The sequence below is a fragment of the Drosophila melanogaster genome, chromosome 2R, assembly GCF_000001215.4.
Source record: "Drosophila melanogaster chromosome 2R".
Classification (NCBI taxonomy): Eukaryota; Metazoa; Arthropoda; class Insecta; order Diptera; family Drosophilidae; genus Drosophila; species Drosophila melanogaster.
Window position 1 is genome coordinate 20,765,269 of NT_033778.4, and position 15,439 is coordinate 20,780,707.

The window sequence follows — 15,439 nt, forward strand, 5'->3', positions numbered from 1 at the left end:
AACACCAAGCCAGCGACCAGGATCTTCATTTGATTTCCGGAAATGAGGACTGCAGACGGTCTGATGCCTGATTCCATGAAAAAAAATCCAGCTGAAGGATTCAAGGATTCGGAGAATTGGGGGACTTGAGGCTTTAACCCTTGCTGCCCGAGGTCCTTTCCGGAATTACCTGCTTTGCGTAATTAAGAACGGTTCGACAGTGTTTCCATTTGCTGGTAGCATGGGGTTACATGTCCATACATAGGTCTATAGGCAGCTGCAAGTGCTCAGAATGTGGCTAGACAACATAAATCTGGCCAATTGCAGCTGGGGCAACAGCTGCAATTGCTGCTCCTCTACGGACCTCGCTACGTTTGCACTTGCCAAATGGATGTGTTTGGTGGGATGTGTGTGCTCGTCCTGCCAGAAGCCAAAAGCGGGTCTGCGTCAGCTGGGCCATGTTGGAAAACAAATATTGCAGTTGGCATAGGGAAACAGGGGAAACAAGCGTGTTCCGTTCCCAGTTTGGCAACTGGCTGGCAGTTGAGTTGTTGGTAAGTTCTAGCAAAGTGACTGGGAATCCATAATGCCAACGCTCGTTTTGCGTCGCACATCCAATCAACCAATTAGATTGAAATGCCCCCGGACCGAAGTGGCAATTTCCTCGTTTAATGCTCTGATTAATTTGGAAGTGGAAATCGTTTTGCCCATTCGATTGAATCAAATGTTTGTGGATTATCTATTTGGATTTGCAAATTCATCAAATTGGCAGCCATTCGGCGGCCGTACGTTTCATTTGCGGACCACTCTGTGGTCATTTGGGCATGTCCGAAATGCATGACGTCCACTTTGAGGCAGCCAATTAAATATGCAACTTTTTGCTGCCACCTAGACACCCAAACAGCCACACAGCGATAGCCGGATATATTCGCGCTGACAATGTGGCACGCACTAAATTGCTAATTGACATGTAAACGCATCGATTGCACATCAGCTGTGGCAGCAAATTGATAAAAACACAGGCAGTGGCAGCGGCAGTGGCAGTTGCAACGGCAGCTACAGCTGCAACCATAACGACAACGGCGACCAAACAATAACAATGAAACGTGGATATAGAAAATTGAAAATTCAATTGTTGTGCAAATTGATTTCAAATGTCACATAAACGTCAAACTTTTGCGCATCTACGATGCTGGTTTTTTTTTTCATCCCAACATACATCGCTCTGTGTGTCAGTGGTTTTGCACCCCCATCCGATCCGACTGACCACCCAAATTCCTTGCCCAACCATGTGACCATGCGACCAGTGGCCGCCACACACTAACAAGCTCCTGAACTACGGTTATAGTTAGATAAATGGTTCGACCAGGAGCGAGTGTAGCCATGAATTTAGGCGAGCACCAATCAATAATCACGTTTGCTCCGGGTTTCCGCTGCCAGCTTGCAACATGGCAACATGAAAAATGACGAATGCCCATCGAAGGTGGCAGGCAACTCCCGCAGGAGCGGATGGCGGAGTAGCCAATGGCCAGATGACTTTGATTTACTTGCCCGCCAGCGACAGTTTGACACAAATCACATAGGATGGGCTTTTTAAAAAATCCATCCCATTGCGCGGAGGTGGCCGAGTTTTTTGTACGAATTTAGGCCAGTTTAAAATTTACAAGTTTAGTTGAATATAGGGCAATATCGAATAGAATGTAATGGATTTTTAATTTATTTCTAACCTTTAGAATCTGTCATAAATTTCTAATTATATAGACTCACTTTCTCAGTACTGAATGGAAAATAAAGAGAATCTTGCATAGGAGAGACTGCAATAGAATATCCTTTTGTAGTTGGGGAAACTTTGCGAAAACCCTCGATGGTCAGTGTTTGCAATCACAACAAAGTGGACGCCTGGATGCCACGAAGTCTACCTGTCGGGAATAACAAAAATCTGGGCAAACTTCCATGCTGCGCCCGGAGTCAATGTCGCATGGCGCACTTAATCGTTATTAACGCCAACATTTTGGGCACACGTGTGTGAAAAAAATCATCATAAATCTGGATGTACACATACATATACGTATATGAGTGTGCCTCGAAGGGCAGCCAAAAATTGAAACTGAAGCGGCAGCGAATGTGGGAAGTGAAGTGCGGGCAGCATTGCAGATGAGCGGAATCACGTGCCGAAGATTTTCCGTCGCACGTTGACAGATTCCGGAGTTGCCAGGACTTGGATCTTTTGTCTTCGCCGCGGGGACTGCTAAGCAGCAATTGGCTTTCATTAGAGAGCTACTAGATGCTGACGGGATTTGTCAGACATTTGTCAAGTTCGGGACATATCAAACTTTTGGCAGCATATCAGATTTCCCTGCTCCTGGCAACGAACTTTCCTTTGTCTGCATTTCAACTGCTCGCCATAGGAAAGTGAAATTCGCGATAAATCTGCGGTCCACATACGCACACGTGTGCAGGTGAAGTGCGGGGGTGTGGTTGCGCCCAAATTGCCCTAGCATGGTTCAGTTTTCGGTTACCGGACCAACCAAAGAACAGTGGTTCGAAATCAGATTGTTGTGACTCAAAAACTGAGGAATATCATATAAATAAGTTAAGTCAAAAAAACTAATAATATTATATTTTGTAAGATTGAGTGTATGTTCTTTATGTTTCTATCACTTGTTATGATCGAAGCATCTCAGCGCGCTTCGTTACTATGCAAGACAAGCGAAAAATATAAATTTTTTAAAGATCATTAAAGGTAAGCCTTCTCAAGTCAGCTAACAACAATTTTGATTTAATCTACATTAATTATTTTCACATTTTAACAATTTCCGTTGCAAAAGTAAACGGAAATAGACATAAATTCCTAATGATGGCAGTAATTACCGCTTTCTGCTCGAATATCCTTAAGCCCACTGTTCCGGATTTTGTGGTTGACTTTAGTTGGCTTTCGTGTCATTGGGCGAGTGTGAGCCTGTGTGAGCCGTTGTGATTGTGATTGTGTTTGCGAATGTGGGTGTGGGAGTCGCGGCGACAACTTCATCACTCAGTGGACGCGGTCGCAGCTTGCGATGACAGTTACAAATTATGATTGATTGGGGACAAATTCACCCGTTCCTCCGCTGATCGGAGCTCCATCGGTCGCCTTTCCCTTTTGGACAAGCGATGCTCCGCCGTTGCCGCTGCCATAAATACGCATTAGAATTGGGTTGCATAAATTTTCATATGGAAATCTGTTGGAATTTATTGCAAGCGTTTTAAATAAATTTAGAGCATCACTTCATAAATAACAATGCTCGGCATTATTTTCCTCCCAGTCGAGACTATTAAAATGTAATGCCCAAACGGGGCATTTATTAAAACGAGAATCCCCTGGCTCCACCTTCAATGAGCCTGGCCGGGCTGAGCAATCATAAATCATCTGACCAGCTTCTTCAATACAGGACAAGACCAAAGCGGAGCAAAAGGTAGAGGGAAAACAGAATACGAAGAAGGAAGTTTCAGACTAAAGGATACCGGGTAAATAAAGTCGCAAAGTCCTTTTGTCTAGAAGTATTTAACTTGACCCCAGAAACTATAAATGTTACAGCAGTTCTTCCTATTAAAGCCATTCTTCTATGGTTCTATTTTAAATATTATATAAATTTCTTGGCTGCCTGCTTGTAAATAAGAATAATACAATATACCCGTGTATTTTTCAATTCCCCAGTATAAAAAGAAGTCAACATGTAGCCAGGTCCATTACACGCTTGCTTAGATAATTGCCCACGGCGATACAAGGGTGCGAAATTTGGCTGGGTGGAGTAACTCATCCTGTCGCTGGTTTAATCACCCCGAAAAAGGAATTTTTAGCGTAATAAATCAAACTGAAATAGTTCTCAATTGGGAAGGAGGACGATTGTGCCAGGCAGCGCCCAACTGCTGGCCAAATCCCCAATCGGGGCAAATCGCATTACAGAGCTCAACGCTGCTGATAATTCTCAATAATTAAAATCATTTAAGTTTAAGAAATCCTTTTAGCTGACTTAACGGACTCCGGCACGGGGCACAAATTGAGTTTCGCACGTTGTTAATAAATCATAAATTGCCCCGGCAGACAATGCTCTTGCCGCTTGCTGCTCCAGCTGATTGCGAAAGTTAAATGAACTTAAAGTTTCTACCCGTTTTTGTGTTCTTTGTGTTTTTAAGCCGCTTAGTGGGGCGTTCGACTTGCCCCAAAACTTGGGCTTTGCATATTGATGCGGCATTAGGCGGCAAAAGTTGTGGCTGTGCTGTAGCAACAAGTTCTGCGTATATAACAATAGAATGCGGCGGCAAGACGATAAACTGTATCGCGCATACGCACTGTGTGCCGCCTTGGGGCAGGCTGCACATTGGCATTCAGAAGGCGTCTTTCGCAGATACTAGCTACTGATTCAGATACAGATACTGCAGGGGGGAGGTTGATCGGTTGAAAAAATAGATAAATACTGAAACGGAAAGAGGGGAAGGACTTTTATGACGGACATAAAATTGCCGCCTGCATTTCGGTTTCGCTATGTTTGACCATTAGCTTTGTTTTGTTTTATTAGCCATAGAATCCTTGCCACTGTAACTACTGCCATTCCCGACATGGCTCTGTTTGCTAACCATTGTTCTTTCACTAAATCGAAGTGTCGTTTGTTTGCGGCATGCAAAGGCCGCGCGGCAAATCAAACACGATCTATTGGCAACGGAGGGGGAAAAAAAGTTTATCGGCACTTTGATTCAGATTCCGCCTGGGAATCGGATTTTTATAGCATCATTTTGGCTTTTGCATAACAATTAGCTGGCCGACTACGAATCGGATGCCTCTGCTCGACGTGCGGAAATTGGAAAAGGAAAATGATCAGAGGCGAACAAAAGTCGGCAGAAAACAAAGCTTGTTTCTCCTTTAATACGAATCATTCATGGATGCACACTGAAAATAAAAGCATGGTTTACTTTGTAGGTAATTGACACGAATGTTAGGTGACACAAAGGACAATGAAACGGTTTGAAAATAGTTGTAAAAACATAATTCTGTTTTTAATGTTAGCAAGCTAACAAAAATATACTTTTAAAACATGATGCTATTCGAATTGTTGATAACTGCGTACCATTTTAAATAGATGTATATCTAGAAATAATAGAGAAAAAATATCGAAAGGAAAAATGCTTTTTTATCAATCATAAATATTATTTTTATTGTACCGCAAGCATGGTGTGTTTTATTATCAATGAAATCACCATATTCGCCAGTGCCGAAACGAATCGAATACACGATTGCAGCCAAATACATCCAGATTCACTTCAAAGGGGATTCCCCCACCAGAAAGTCCTTTTAGACGGTTGGAGTACCTTATCGAGGGATATAGTCAGGGAGAAATACAAATATCAAATAAACGACAGCGCAGTGAACCGCGAATGCTGCAAAATGTGCAAAAGTACACAAAGAAAATTGCAATAACAATTTGGCGCAGACGAAAGCTGGTGGAAAAATAAAAATAATGCACAATAAAATAGAATTATTTAACGAAAAACAGTTGAATTTCGGGTGCCTTTTTTTTCCCAGCTTTACTCTGTCCTCGCTGCACGGCATTTGCATAGAAAAATTCAAATTAAGCGAAAATGTGCAAAATGCTGTGAATGGATCTCAGTTCGTCGCCCTCACTCCGCCGATATAGCTATCTCTCTCGCTCCCACTTCCCAATTATTTGGCCAGGCAAATGCAGCAACAAATGAATGGTCAAATAAGAGCAGCGCACAAAGAAATGGCCAGCTGAAAATGAGCAGCCATAGTGAAGCAAGCAGTTGACAGAGAAGGAGATAACAAGGTGCGAGCGGGACGGGGCACGGACTAGAGCGAGATGGGCTGCAATAAATAGCGCAGTCGAGTGCCTAAAGTGTTCGTCTAATGACAAAGCAAATTGTGTGCATTTGCCGGCACAACAGCAATGGCAACACTAAAAAGTGAAACCGAACACAATGTCGCAACTTGAATTCGAACTGGGTGAGCTTAAAGTTTGCTGTAATTATCCTACTGCAATTTCGATTGAATAAGCCTCTTCGGTAAGCCAGCCCACAAGTGCAAGCAGTGCACCTCTTGCGTATGTCTCTCTCTCTCTCACACTCTCTTGCATGTTCTGTCCCTTTCTGCCCCGTCCTGTCACTCAGAACACGGCAAAAATAACAATCAACATCGCTTGGGTTGCATCTCGGCTAATTGTTGTTGCCGTTTGAGCTGCTTAATTAAGACGTCGACGACAGTAGCTCCATTGCTGACTTTCTCTCTCCCACTACACTGGAAGAAAAGTCACGCAATTGTGCAAGCTCAAAAAGTACAGTACAATGGCTTTTGGTTTGCAGATCGCTATAGCTATACTATACAATATCATCTTTTTATCAACTACGTGCCCTACTTTTTGCATAAACGATGTTCTCAAGTATTTTGTTTGGTGCATTGTGAGTTTTTTTCGTTCCATCACTCTGGCTATCCGCTTAACGTGCACGGCCTTTCTTTGTTTTTATTTGCATAGGCCAGCTCCGCAGCCCCATCCACATCCGCATCTGCATCCGCATCCGCATCCGCAAGGCAAGTGTCTGATGCAAGGCATTTCAACGTTAACGGATATGTCATCGCTTTCTTTGGCCCTCAACTCGATTGAAGAATCAAGAGTGCCACTCAGCTCATGTGGGAGTGGTATTGTAACTGCTTCCGTTTGACACATTTCGAATTCACCCATCGATGCAATTTGTTTTCGAGTTTATTCTTTTACAACGTCCCCATCCTCAGTTCAATCGCATTATCGCTACGGTCGCCTTATTATACCACACATTTACATAAAATCCGGAGCAGCTCGAATTGCATTTAGACCAAAATTCGGGCCAAAAGCTATTGTGGCTTACACTGGTACTTTCCAAGTGAAGTATTTATTTCAAGGGATACTACAACAATTTGGTATATAATATGATAGGAATTAGGAATTAACTGATCAAAATTCCACAAATAGCTGAAAGTGGAAAAACACGATCTACGAAAATGGGTCAACACCTACATTTTCCAAATAGTTTTTCACAGCGCATTTAGAACGTAGGAGCCAAGCGGTATCAGCAGTTTTTCCTCAGTTCGTTCTCTCTTACCGACTTTCCTTCACATGCCAGCACAATTGCCTTTGTCCATCTTGGCCGCCTGTCATCTGGCTTTTTTCACATTTCCCTGTCTGTTGGCCGTTTTTGCTCTGCTTTCGATTCCGTTTGCATTATGTCCCGGGCACTTCGTGCTCCGTTTTTCTGCGGCCTGCATTGTTCGAATGTAAATTCCGCTGCCTTGAGTCCGCTCAGAGTTTACGGTTCGAAGAACTAAATGTCAACAGTTTTCATAAATCTGCCACTGGTGGTGGACATCATCAGCTCAGCTCCGTCTCCATCAGGCACGCCCCCATTCCCAAAACCCATTTTCATTCCCGTGCTCCAAGGTCCATCGTCCGGAGTCTGTAGTCCGTACACCGGACTTGGTCTACTCAAAGTTATCTTAAGTGCTCCGAGTGGAAACTGTCAGCCGTTCTGTTCTGTCCTTGTTTGCTCGCTGTTTGTTTGCTGCTTGCTGACTCTTGGTCAACTGTTTTTGACAAGCTCTTTAATATAAATCACTTTCCCAAATGGTTTTTCGAATTAAATTTTCAATTTTCCCCAGAGCTTTTCCAATGTTTTCTCTAAGCAGATGAGTGCATTAGCCGTGCAGAAATCTCACTGTCTTGGTGCTTAATATCCTTTGCCAGCAAGTCTTGCTTATGTACTTGCCTCCTTAATTGTTTATTATTAAGGAGTTACTAAGGTTGAATGAGCCAAAAGATATTCTTTGTGCAAACTTTTTTTTTACCATCAGTGTAAAATTGAGCTCTTGGAATTTTTAAAGAAAATTACCATTTTTAATCAAGTGTTTTAGTCAAAACTTAATTTGAACTTAAGAATATTTAAAAATCAATGAGGGCTTGTTTTGCATGCCGCGGAATTTCTTGGCAATTACTTTCCATTAGCAGGGCATTGTAATGCTAACCACGACTTTCAACTTTCGCTACTTTTGGCCCGGCCACCGAAAACACAAATTGGCCAAGGCTCGACCGAGAGGTGGCACTACAATAATATTTTATGGCACAGCATTAACTTGGCTATTGACAGGTCTAAATCGACACCATTGTGTCTTGGCCAAAGCCAAAAGTGCCGTTGCTCGGAATTCGATTCGGGGAAACCAGTTCTCAGCGACAGTGAACAATCAGCTCGCCGGGTTTCCATGTCCATAAGATGGCTGATTTTAATCGCGTTGAGCATCGTTGGTGTTCACTGTGTTTTCACATTCCTAGAACATTGCCAAACATGAATCGTCAATGCAAATTAGTTGCGGACTGACCCAAATCGGATGGCCATAAAATTGGTCGAATGGTCCAAAATCGGTTTAGTCGTAGCCGGGGCCAACGCCTAAAATATGTATTAGCCAGAATGAAGCTGCCACTGCTGCTGTTGCTAATCCAGTCTTGTGCCCTTGTGGCCAGAGGTAAGCCCCAGAATTTGTAGTGTTTAAGTGAAAGTACAGTGCACACTCACCCCTGATGGCCCCTTGTTCGACAGCCACTCCTGCCAGGCACTGGCGTCGTGCACCCGCCCATGGAGTTTTCAATGTCGATGTCTATGCCTACAATAAGCCCCGGATGAACTTGGTGCGTCGCCAGGCCATCGGAAGTCGATCCACTCAGAATGCTCCTCCAATGGATCACGTGCTGCAGCAGATCTCCCAACACAGCCGGCGATCCACCGAGCAGAGGTCCCACTACAGGAACCTTGACGAGAACTTGGAGGTCCTGCCAATGCCAATTGCTGTGCAGAAACAAGCCAGCGAGCTGAACAAAACAATTGAGAGCCCGGCCATAAACATGCAATTAATGCCTCTGGAAATGAACTCGACTATGCACGCACGGGAGAATTTATACTCGAACGAGTTCCATGTGCAAAGTATTGGCACCAAGAAGATAGTGCAATTGAATACCCTGACCAGCGACCATGAGCGTAAACCAGTCGTCGAAGAAGTTATGGCCCAGAAGCACCAGGACCAGGAGCAGCAGGAGCCGCTTAAGGTGAAGCTGACACTGCCAGAGCTGACCGAGAACAATGCAGAAGAAACAGAAGTCCCTCCTGCAAAGAACAAAGTTGGCGAGGTAAACGCAGCGGCGACAGCTCCTGCGGGGGAATCCCTGACAAGTGTGAAGAAAACCATGGCCCCGAGTGAGACAATTATCGATAAGCCATCGACAGGAATGCAGCAGCTTGTCAGCCCGACGACAGCGGAGAATGCCGGTGACACCGGCACAAAGGCTCAGTCCGGCCAGAGAAGGAAGGACGAACAGAAGGCCGGACCGTCACGTCCCCGTCCGAAGACCAAGCGAAAGCAAAGGCCAACAGGAGCACCAACGTCTAATGAAACTGATATAAAGATGACAGCGAACCGAGTTGTCACTGCACCAGTTCCTGGTCCTGTTCGTCCTGAAACTAACCCCATCGTGGGACCAGGTTCTGGCCCATTAAATGCGAAGCAGCCGGCAAAGGAATTGGAAACACAATCACTATCGCCGGAAATCAGTACGCATCGTCCTTTGACAACGAAGAGCATGAGCAAAGGCAAGGGTAAGGGTAAGGGTAAGGGCAAGGATAAACGTCGCCAGGGCTCCCAGAGACGTCCCGCAATCGCTGGCGTAATGGAGGAGGAAATTGAAACTACGACAAATTGGTGGCAGATTCTCCCATATGCGGAAATTAGAAAATTTTTGAATACAATTTACGATACCATCGCCGATGATGGCGACGACGAACGTGCCACGGTTGATGTGTGAAACCAGAGTATTCGTTGCGACGGTTGGATTTGCGGGTTTCTGAGGTTCCGGTTTTGGTATTTATAGAGGGTCCGACCAAGTGACGAATTGAATTTCCGCTAAGACTAAACTTTAGGTACTGACCAAATAGCAAGTAAGTCGTAACTATTGACGCTTTATGTTAAAATCAACTAGAAAGTAAAGAGAAAATATAGATTTGTGAATCGACTAGAAATGTTGTACAAAAACTATGAAGCCACTTCATTGATTTCCCCACCTTTTACCCACTTTCCCTTTCTATGCAAATCTCTGCTCCCATTAATCATCATAACCATCATTTCTCAGTCATCAAAGCCTCCATTTAATGCGGGATGCTGGGTCAACAAAGATGACTTAATTAAAAGTCCCCCGATCAGAAACAATAACTCGGCTGGGCACTTAAAAACCCATCCATTCATATCTGAATAAACAAATAGAGAACTCCCGAGCCCGGTCGCTATACTTCTAGCCAAACAACGTGCAGTCTAATGGGCATTAGACCCCAGACCTGTGGCGTTGCGGGTTAAAGTTGAAAGTGGTCGAACGGCTTCCAATCCCAGTCCGAAAAGTTCACGGTATTCAGGTAAAGCGTGAATCGACTCGACATTAATGAGCTGAGAATTTTTTTTATGGCTGCGGAATGAAATTTACCGTCTGGCTGCCTGCGTCCACTAGTGAGTCAGCCTCAATAAATCTTGGCCGCTGATTGATTGAGCCTAATGAGAGATGATAATATAAATGATTAAAGCACATTTATTCATTGCGGATATTTATTGAACGACCAGCAAGATAAATTTCTGTTTACTCAAGTGATTAAAAGTGGCTCGACGCCAAAGTTTTCTTTTTCTTCTTAATTCCCGTCTCGACTTGGGCTCAATCTCGGCCAGAATAAACAGCTGTGGTCCGCTAACGTTGTGGTTCAATTCAAAGATTTTCTGACCAGCCATTGGAAGTGCTGGCGATCGGGTGGTTGTACTTTCCACTGTCTGTACAAGTGGCACACTGAATGCGTGGCCCTCGTAGAGGTGCAGTTGCCAGTCGCAAAGATTCGGGATGAGATTGCACTTCACAGTGGAGTTGGACGCAATAAGATTCGCCTGGGTCACGTTTAGCTTCCTGATTTGCTGCAGTGCCTCATCTGGATACACTGGAGCACCTTCGCACCTCCGAAACAAAACGCATAATTGGAATAAAATAATCCACGGGTATGCTCGAAAGGTCTGGACGGAGCTCATTTCAATTTCACCTACCACTTCTTCAGGAAGCCGAACTTGGACTGGTGGTCTTACAAAAATTGACCAGGTGGAGTGGGGCAACTGAAACCAGTTTGCTTGAATAGGTTCGCTTGGAGTGCTGTCATCTTTGTCATGTGAAATGAATTATCAATAAAGTTTCAATGCTCTTCATCTTTGAGGCTTTGGACTTTAGACCGAGGAATGAGATATTATATTTGTTGATGTTTTTTTTTCCGTAGAATGTAGTTTCTTATGTTTAAGTAAAGCTTTTTATTCTTTAGAAAATTCTAAAAATAAGTAAAATCGTTTTTATATTTAAAAAACATATTTTATTTTAAAGTATGTTATTCAAAGTCATTGTTATTGCTTGTTTTTTTCCAGTTTATTTGTTGGTGGTTTTTCCTCTACTGGACTTATTAAGAGCAAGGGTCTTCCATTTTCATCCGACAATCTTACGAATTGAGCTTCTTCGGGCTTCATACACAGGCACGGATAGTAGAAACACAGAGAGGTGACCGAGTGAGGCATGGTCTCAACCGATAGCTTCTTTTCCGGATATAACACGTTACTGTACTTATTGTTTACTAAGTGTACTGATTTGACTATTTGACATTTTGGAAGATGAGGATACAATACGCATAGGTCACTGGCTGTTGTTGCCTCTGTTGTTCCGTCCGTAGTTGCGTCTGTTGTCGCCTCCGTTGTTGCGTCTGTTGTCGCCTCCGTAGTTGCATCTGTTGTTACCACCGTAGTTGCATCTGTTGTTACCACCGTAGTTGCATCTGTTGTTACCACCGTAGTGGTCTCAGTTGTTGCCTCCGTGGTTGGCTTTGTTGGTGGGTTTGTCGGTGGTTCTGTTGGTAGTTCTGTTGGAGGTTCTGTTGGTGGTTCTGTTGGTGGTTCTGTTGGAGGTTCTGTTGGTGGTTCTGTCGGTGGCTCCGTCGGTGGCTTTGTTGGTGGCTTAGTTGGAGGAATTGTTGGAGTAATTGTTGGAGGAATTGTTGGAGGAATTGTTGAAGGAATTGTTGGAGGATTTGTTGATGGCTTCGTTGGTGGACTAGTCGGGGGAAGTGTGGGTGGATAAGTAGGTGGATGTGTTGGTGGCACATAAGGTGGGTATGGGTAATAAGGTGGGGGTGGATAAGCCAACGGATCGTAGTATCCAAATAACGGTGGCCAGTATTCTTCAGGAACAGGACGAATTTTCTTTTTCGGAGTACTGACATGGCCCGTGGTGAAACCTGCGAATTTTCTTACGAGTCCTGCAACATCCCATATTGGAATTCGCACTTGGACTTGAAAGCCAAGTGCAAACGTAGTATACCAATTGGGTCCTGCTGCGGCCAGACAGACCCAGGTTATAAAACCTCCAAGCAGCTTCATTCTGAATACTGAATACTGAAGTGGAGCGTTTCTTAGAGTCTTTATATATTCCATGTTTTTCCGTAGAAGTAGTGGATTAATAATTACTGGTCGCTTTTAAATACAAGTTGATCAAATCGAGCTTTTTATGGTACTTTTGGAACTGATAAACTCGAGATGTATCAGATGGCTCCACTAACGACATTAATTATTTACCACATACTTGTCTTGGATGTAATCTTCGAATCTATCTAGTAATGGATTTGTTCTCTGTCATTACTTATTCTTATCAGATTTGCTCTCTTTAACGGCTTGAACGTGTTCTTCTTGGTATGGATGGTGCTGATAACATAAACTATAGCGTGTTAATCGTTCTAGATAAGAATCCCATTTGAAATATATGCTATTATTGAAAAAACAAAAATAAATATATGTAATATCCTAAAAATCCCAGTAGAAGAATAATATAGCTCTTGTCAATTTAATTTAAAATAAATTTTATATTGTTGTTACAGAACATTTAAAGTCTTTGATTATTCCTTTTCTTAATTAACTTGTAAATATATTTACTTCTGGAGGGTTTCTTTTGTCGTTGCGGCACCGATTTCCAGGGTCCTGACTTTGACCTATAGGGCCGTTCTGCTTCTATCGTAAAAAGAGGGGGATATGAAACGCCTCCAGGCGATATAAGAAGCATGGGCTTGCCAAATCCGTCTTCTAAGCGTACATATTGGGCTTCCTCTGGATGAGCACATAGGCGAGGGTAGCTATGGCACAGCGTCGTCACAGACTGTGGCGCCGATTGCACTCTAAGTTGAAGATCAGGACGCATAAAGCCAGAAGACGATGGCATTCCCTCAAGACTGAGCACCGTCGGAGTTGATATGGGGCTACTCTGGATCTGACTATGATGGAAATGTATTGGAGTGGCGGTTGTTGCTTGTAAGCTTCCTTTTTTTCCTCTGACTCGGGATGATGAAATTGCGGTCCCAGTTGTAAATGAGCCGGTTGTGGAAGAGCCTCCCGAAGTAAAAGACCCTCCTGTTGTGGAAGATCCAGTGGTCGATGAGCCTCCAGTTGTCGATGAGCCTCCTGTTGTCGATGAGCCTCCTGTTGTCGATGAGCCTCCAGTTGTCGATGAGCCTCCAGTTGTCGATGAGCCTCCAGTTGTCGATGAGCCTCCTGTTGTCGATGACTGTTCAGTTGTTGAATTGGTTGTAGGTGCGATTGTACTCGAGGTAGTTTCTGGCGATTCCGTTGTAGTGGACGTGGAAGTTTTTTGTGTTGTTGTTGTTTGCCTGGTGGTCGTATCTGGAGTTTTGGTTGTGGTGCTTCTCCTTGTAGGTTTTCGTGTTGGCCTGGGTCTAGGTCGATTTGGGATCGGTGGTCTGAGAGGCCGCAGTGGGCGCAGTGGACGCTGCGGTCGCGGTGGCCGTGGTTGAGGGATTGGTACCGGTACAGGCACGGGCACAGGCTCTACGGCTAACAGCTCGCTCCCAGGAAATATTCCCTGTTTTTTATTATAAAGTTCCTGCATGATCGCGCCGTAATAGGCGTCCCAAGGAGAGGGTGTAATCGGTTTTTCTGGCGCTACCTGTGGTGGACGTGTGGTGCTTGTGGTACCAAATACATTAGATATGCGCGAGTAAAGATCATTCACATCCCAAAGTGGGACATTCAACCTAAATGCTCCCTCTGAACTATCACTCCGTACTGTGGTTGTGCACAATAATATTAAAAAGACGTGCAACGAAATCATTGTCGCGGGTCGAATAGTTCACTCTAATGCCTAGATCCAAACTAAACCTGCAACCAAGCTAAAAATTTGTTTTTATAGACATATGGATAATAAACCACTGATTGTGCCCTGAAGCTATAGACGACCCAAGAGTTTTAAAAGATTAAACAATTGAAAATCCAGTAAGTTTTCTGTGGGTCAGTGAATGAAATCAACAAAGATCTGCGTTCTTTCTTGGTCGTGAAGCTTTCCATGTCACTTTCCATGTTAGAGTGCCTATTTTTGTTTTTCCAAAAGACAGTCGAGATGCATCACAAACTGCTTAATTAATTAAATTGTTGACTCTATCTCAATTATGAAAAACGATTTAGAATTACTGTGTATAATTTATATTCCCTGATATTTAAATTGCCAATGTTCATATTTTTAAATATGGGTACCATACAATAAATGATATGAACTACCACTCTTACACTCTTTGTTTTGTAAAACAAAGCAAATTATATCCGCGATTACTTAAAAATTTTACTTATTCCTATGGGTTCTCCTTATAGCGCGCCACAAAGCAGGAAGCTTTTGAGCGTAGACGGATCGTCCCTCGATTGACGAAATCAACAATAAGGGTTTTCCATATTCATCAGCCAGGCGTACAAATTGGGCTTCTTCCGGTTTCAAGCATAGACGGGGATAAAAGTGGCACAGCGAAGTCACGGACTGGGGCATCGACGTTATTGTGAGTTTCTGCTCGGGCTTAAATACACTAACTTCTGGATTCGTTTCAAACATATTAGATTCAATTTTTTTGAGATTCACTGCCTTTTCAGATTGACAGTTAGGAAGCATTGGGTACTCATTGCAAATTGAATCTGTGGATTTTGTTTGTGGAATAGCTGTGGATGTCGATATACCTCCAGTTGTTGTAGACGTCGGAATAGCTGTGGAGGTTGTCGCTGAATCTGATGAACTTGCGGTAGACGTAGTAGTAGAGTCCGATGTTGAGGATGTTGGGATTGCAGTGGATGTTGAAGTACTTTCGGTTGTTGTGGACGTCGAACTTTCAGTGGAAGTTGTCGTAGAATCTGATGGACTTGCAGTGGACGTAGTAGTAGAGTCCGATGTTGAGGATGTTGGGATTGCAGTGGATGTTGAAGTACTTTCGGTTGTTGTGGACGTCGAACTTTCAGTGGAAGTTGTCGTAGAATCTGATGGACTTGCAGTGGACGTAGTAGTAGAGTCCGATG

General features: G+C 43.7%; 5 protein-coding genes and 1 long non-coding RNA gene across 7 annotated transcripts in view; 2 read left to right on the forward strand and 4 right to left on the reverse strand.

Annotated features, from left to right (window-relative positions):
- Positions 1–1,126: 1,126 nt before the first annotated feature.
- Positions 1,127–2,577, forward strand: lncRNA:CR44665 (long non-coding RNA:CR44665). 2 transcript variants are annotated; one of them, NR_124668.1, is made up of 1 exon: positions 1,127–2,577. It is a non-coding gene; the product is annotated as a long non-coding RNA:CR44665 (long non-coding RNA). The 2 variants fall into 2 exon arrangements; NR_124669.1 differs by having other exon boundaries at positions 1,127–1,527.
- A 5,841-nt stretch (positions 2,578–8,418) lies between these two features.
- CG13443 (uncharacterized protein) lies at positions 8,419–10,096 on the forward strand. Its single transcript, NM_137669.3, has 2 exons — positions 8,419–8,515; positions 8,590–10,096. The coding sequence occupies exons 1-2, from the start codon at positions 8,461–8,463 to the stop codon at positions 9,843–9,845; spliced, it is 1,311 nt and encodes a 436-aa protein (NP_611513.1). The 5' UTR covers positions 8,419–8,460; the 3' UTR covers positions 9,846–10,096.
- A 430-nt stretch (positions 10,097–10,526) lies between these two features.
- Positions 10,527–11,141, reverse strand: CG43709 (uncharacterized protein). The gene has a single exon (NM_001274175.2). The coding sequence runs from the start codon at positions 11,096–11,098 to the stop codon at positions 10,634–10,636; it is 465 nt and encodes a 154-aa protein (NP_001261104.1). The 5' UTR covers positions 11,099–11,141; the 3' UTR covers positions 10,527–10,633.
- A 317-nt stretch (positions 11,142–11,458) lies between these two features.
- CG43710 (uncharacterized protein) lies at positions 11,459–12,481 on the reverse strand (the record flags this gene model as incomplete). The annotated part of the gene is made up of 1 exon (NM_001274176.1): positions 11,459–12,481. The coding sequence occupies one exon, from the start codon at positions 12,479–12,481 to the stop codon at positions 11,459–11,461; it is 1,023 nt and encodes a 340-aa protein (NP_001261105.1).
- Positions 12,482–12,980: 499 nt separating this feature from the next.
- On the reverse strand, positions 12,981–14,219 carry CG43711 (uncharacterized protein; the record flags this gene model as incomplete). Its single annotated transcript, NM_001274177.1, has 1 exon — positions 12,981–14,219. The coding sequence occupies one exon, from the start codon at positions 14,217–14,219 to the stop codon at positions 12,981–12,983; it is 1,239 nt and encodes a 412-aa protein (NP_001261106.1).
- A 504-nt stretch (positions 14,220–14,723) lies between these two features.
- CG44666 (uncharacterized protein) overlaps positions 14,724–15,439 on the reverse strand; it is a gene marked incomplete at both ends in the record, with an annotated part of 3,225 nt that continues 2,509 nt past the window's right edge. Inside the window, 1 exon segment of the mRNA NM_001370028.1 lies at positions 14,724–15,438. Coding sequence (NP_001356965.1) covers positions 14,724–15,438 — 715 coding nt within the window.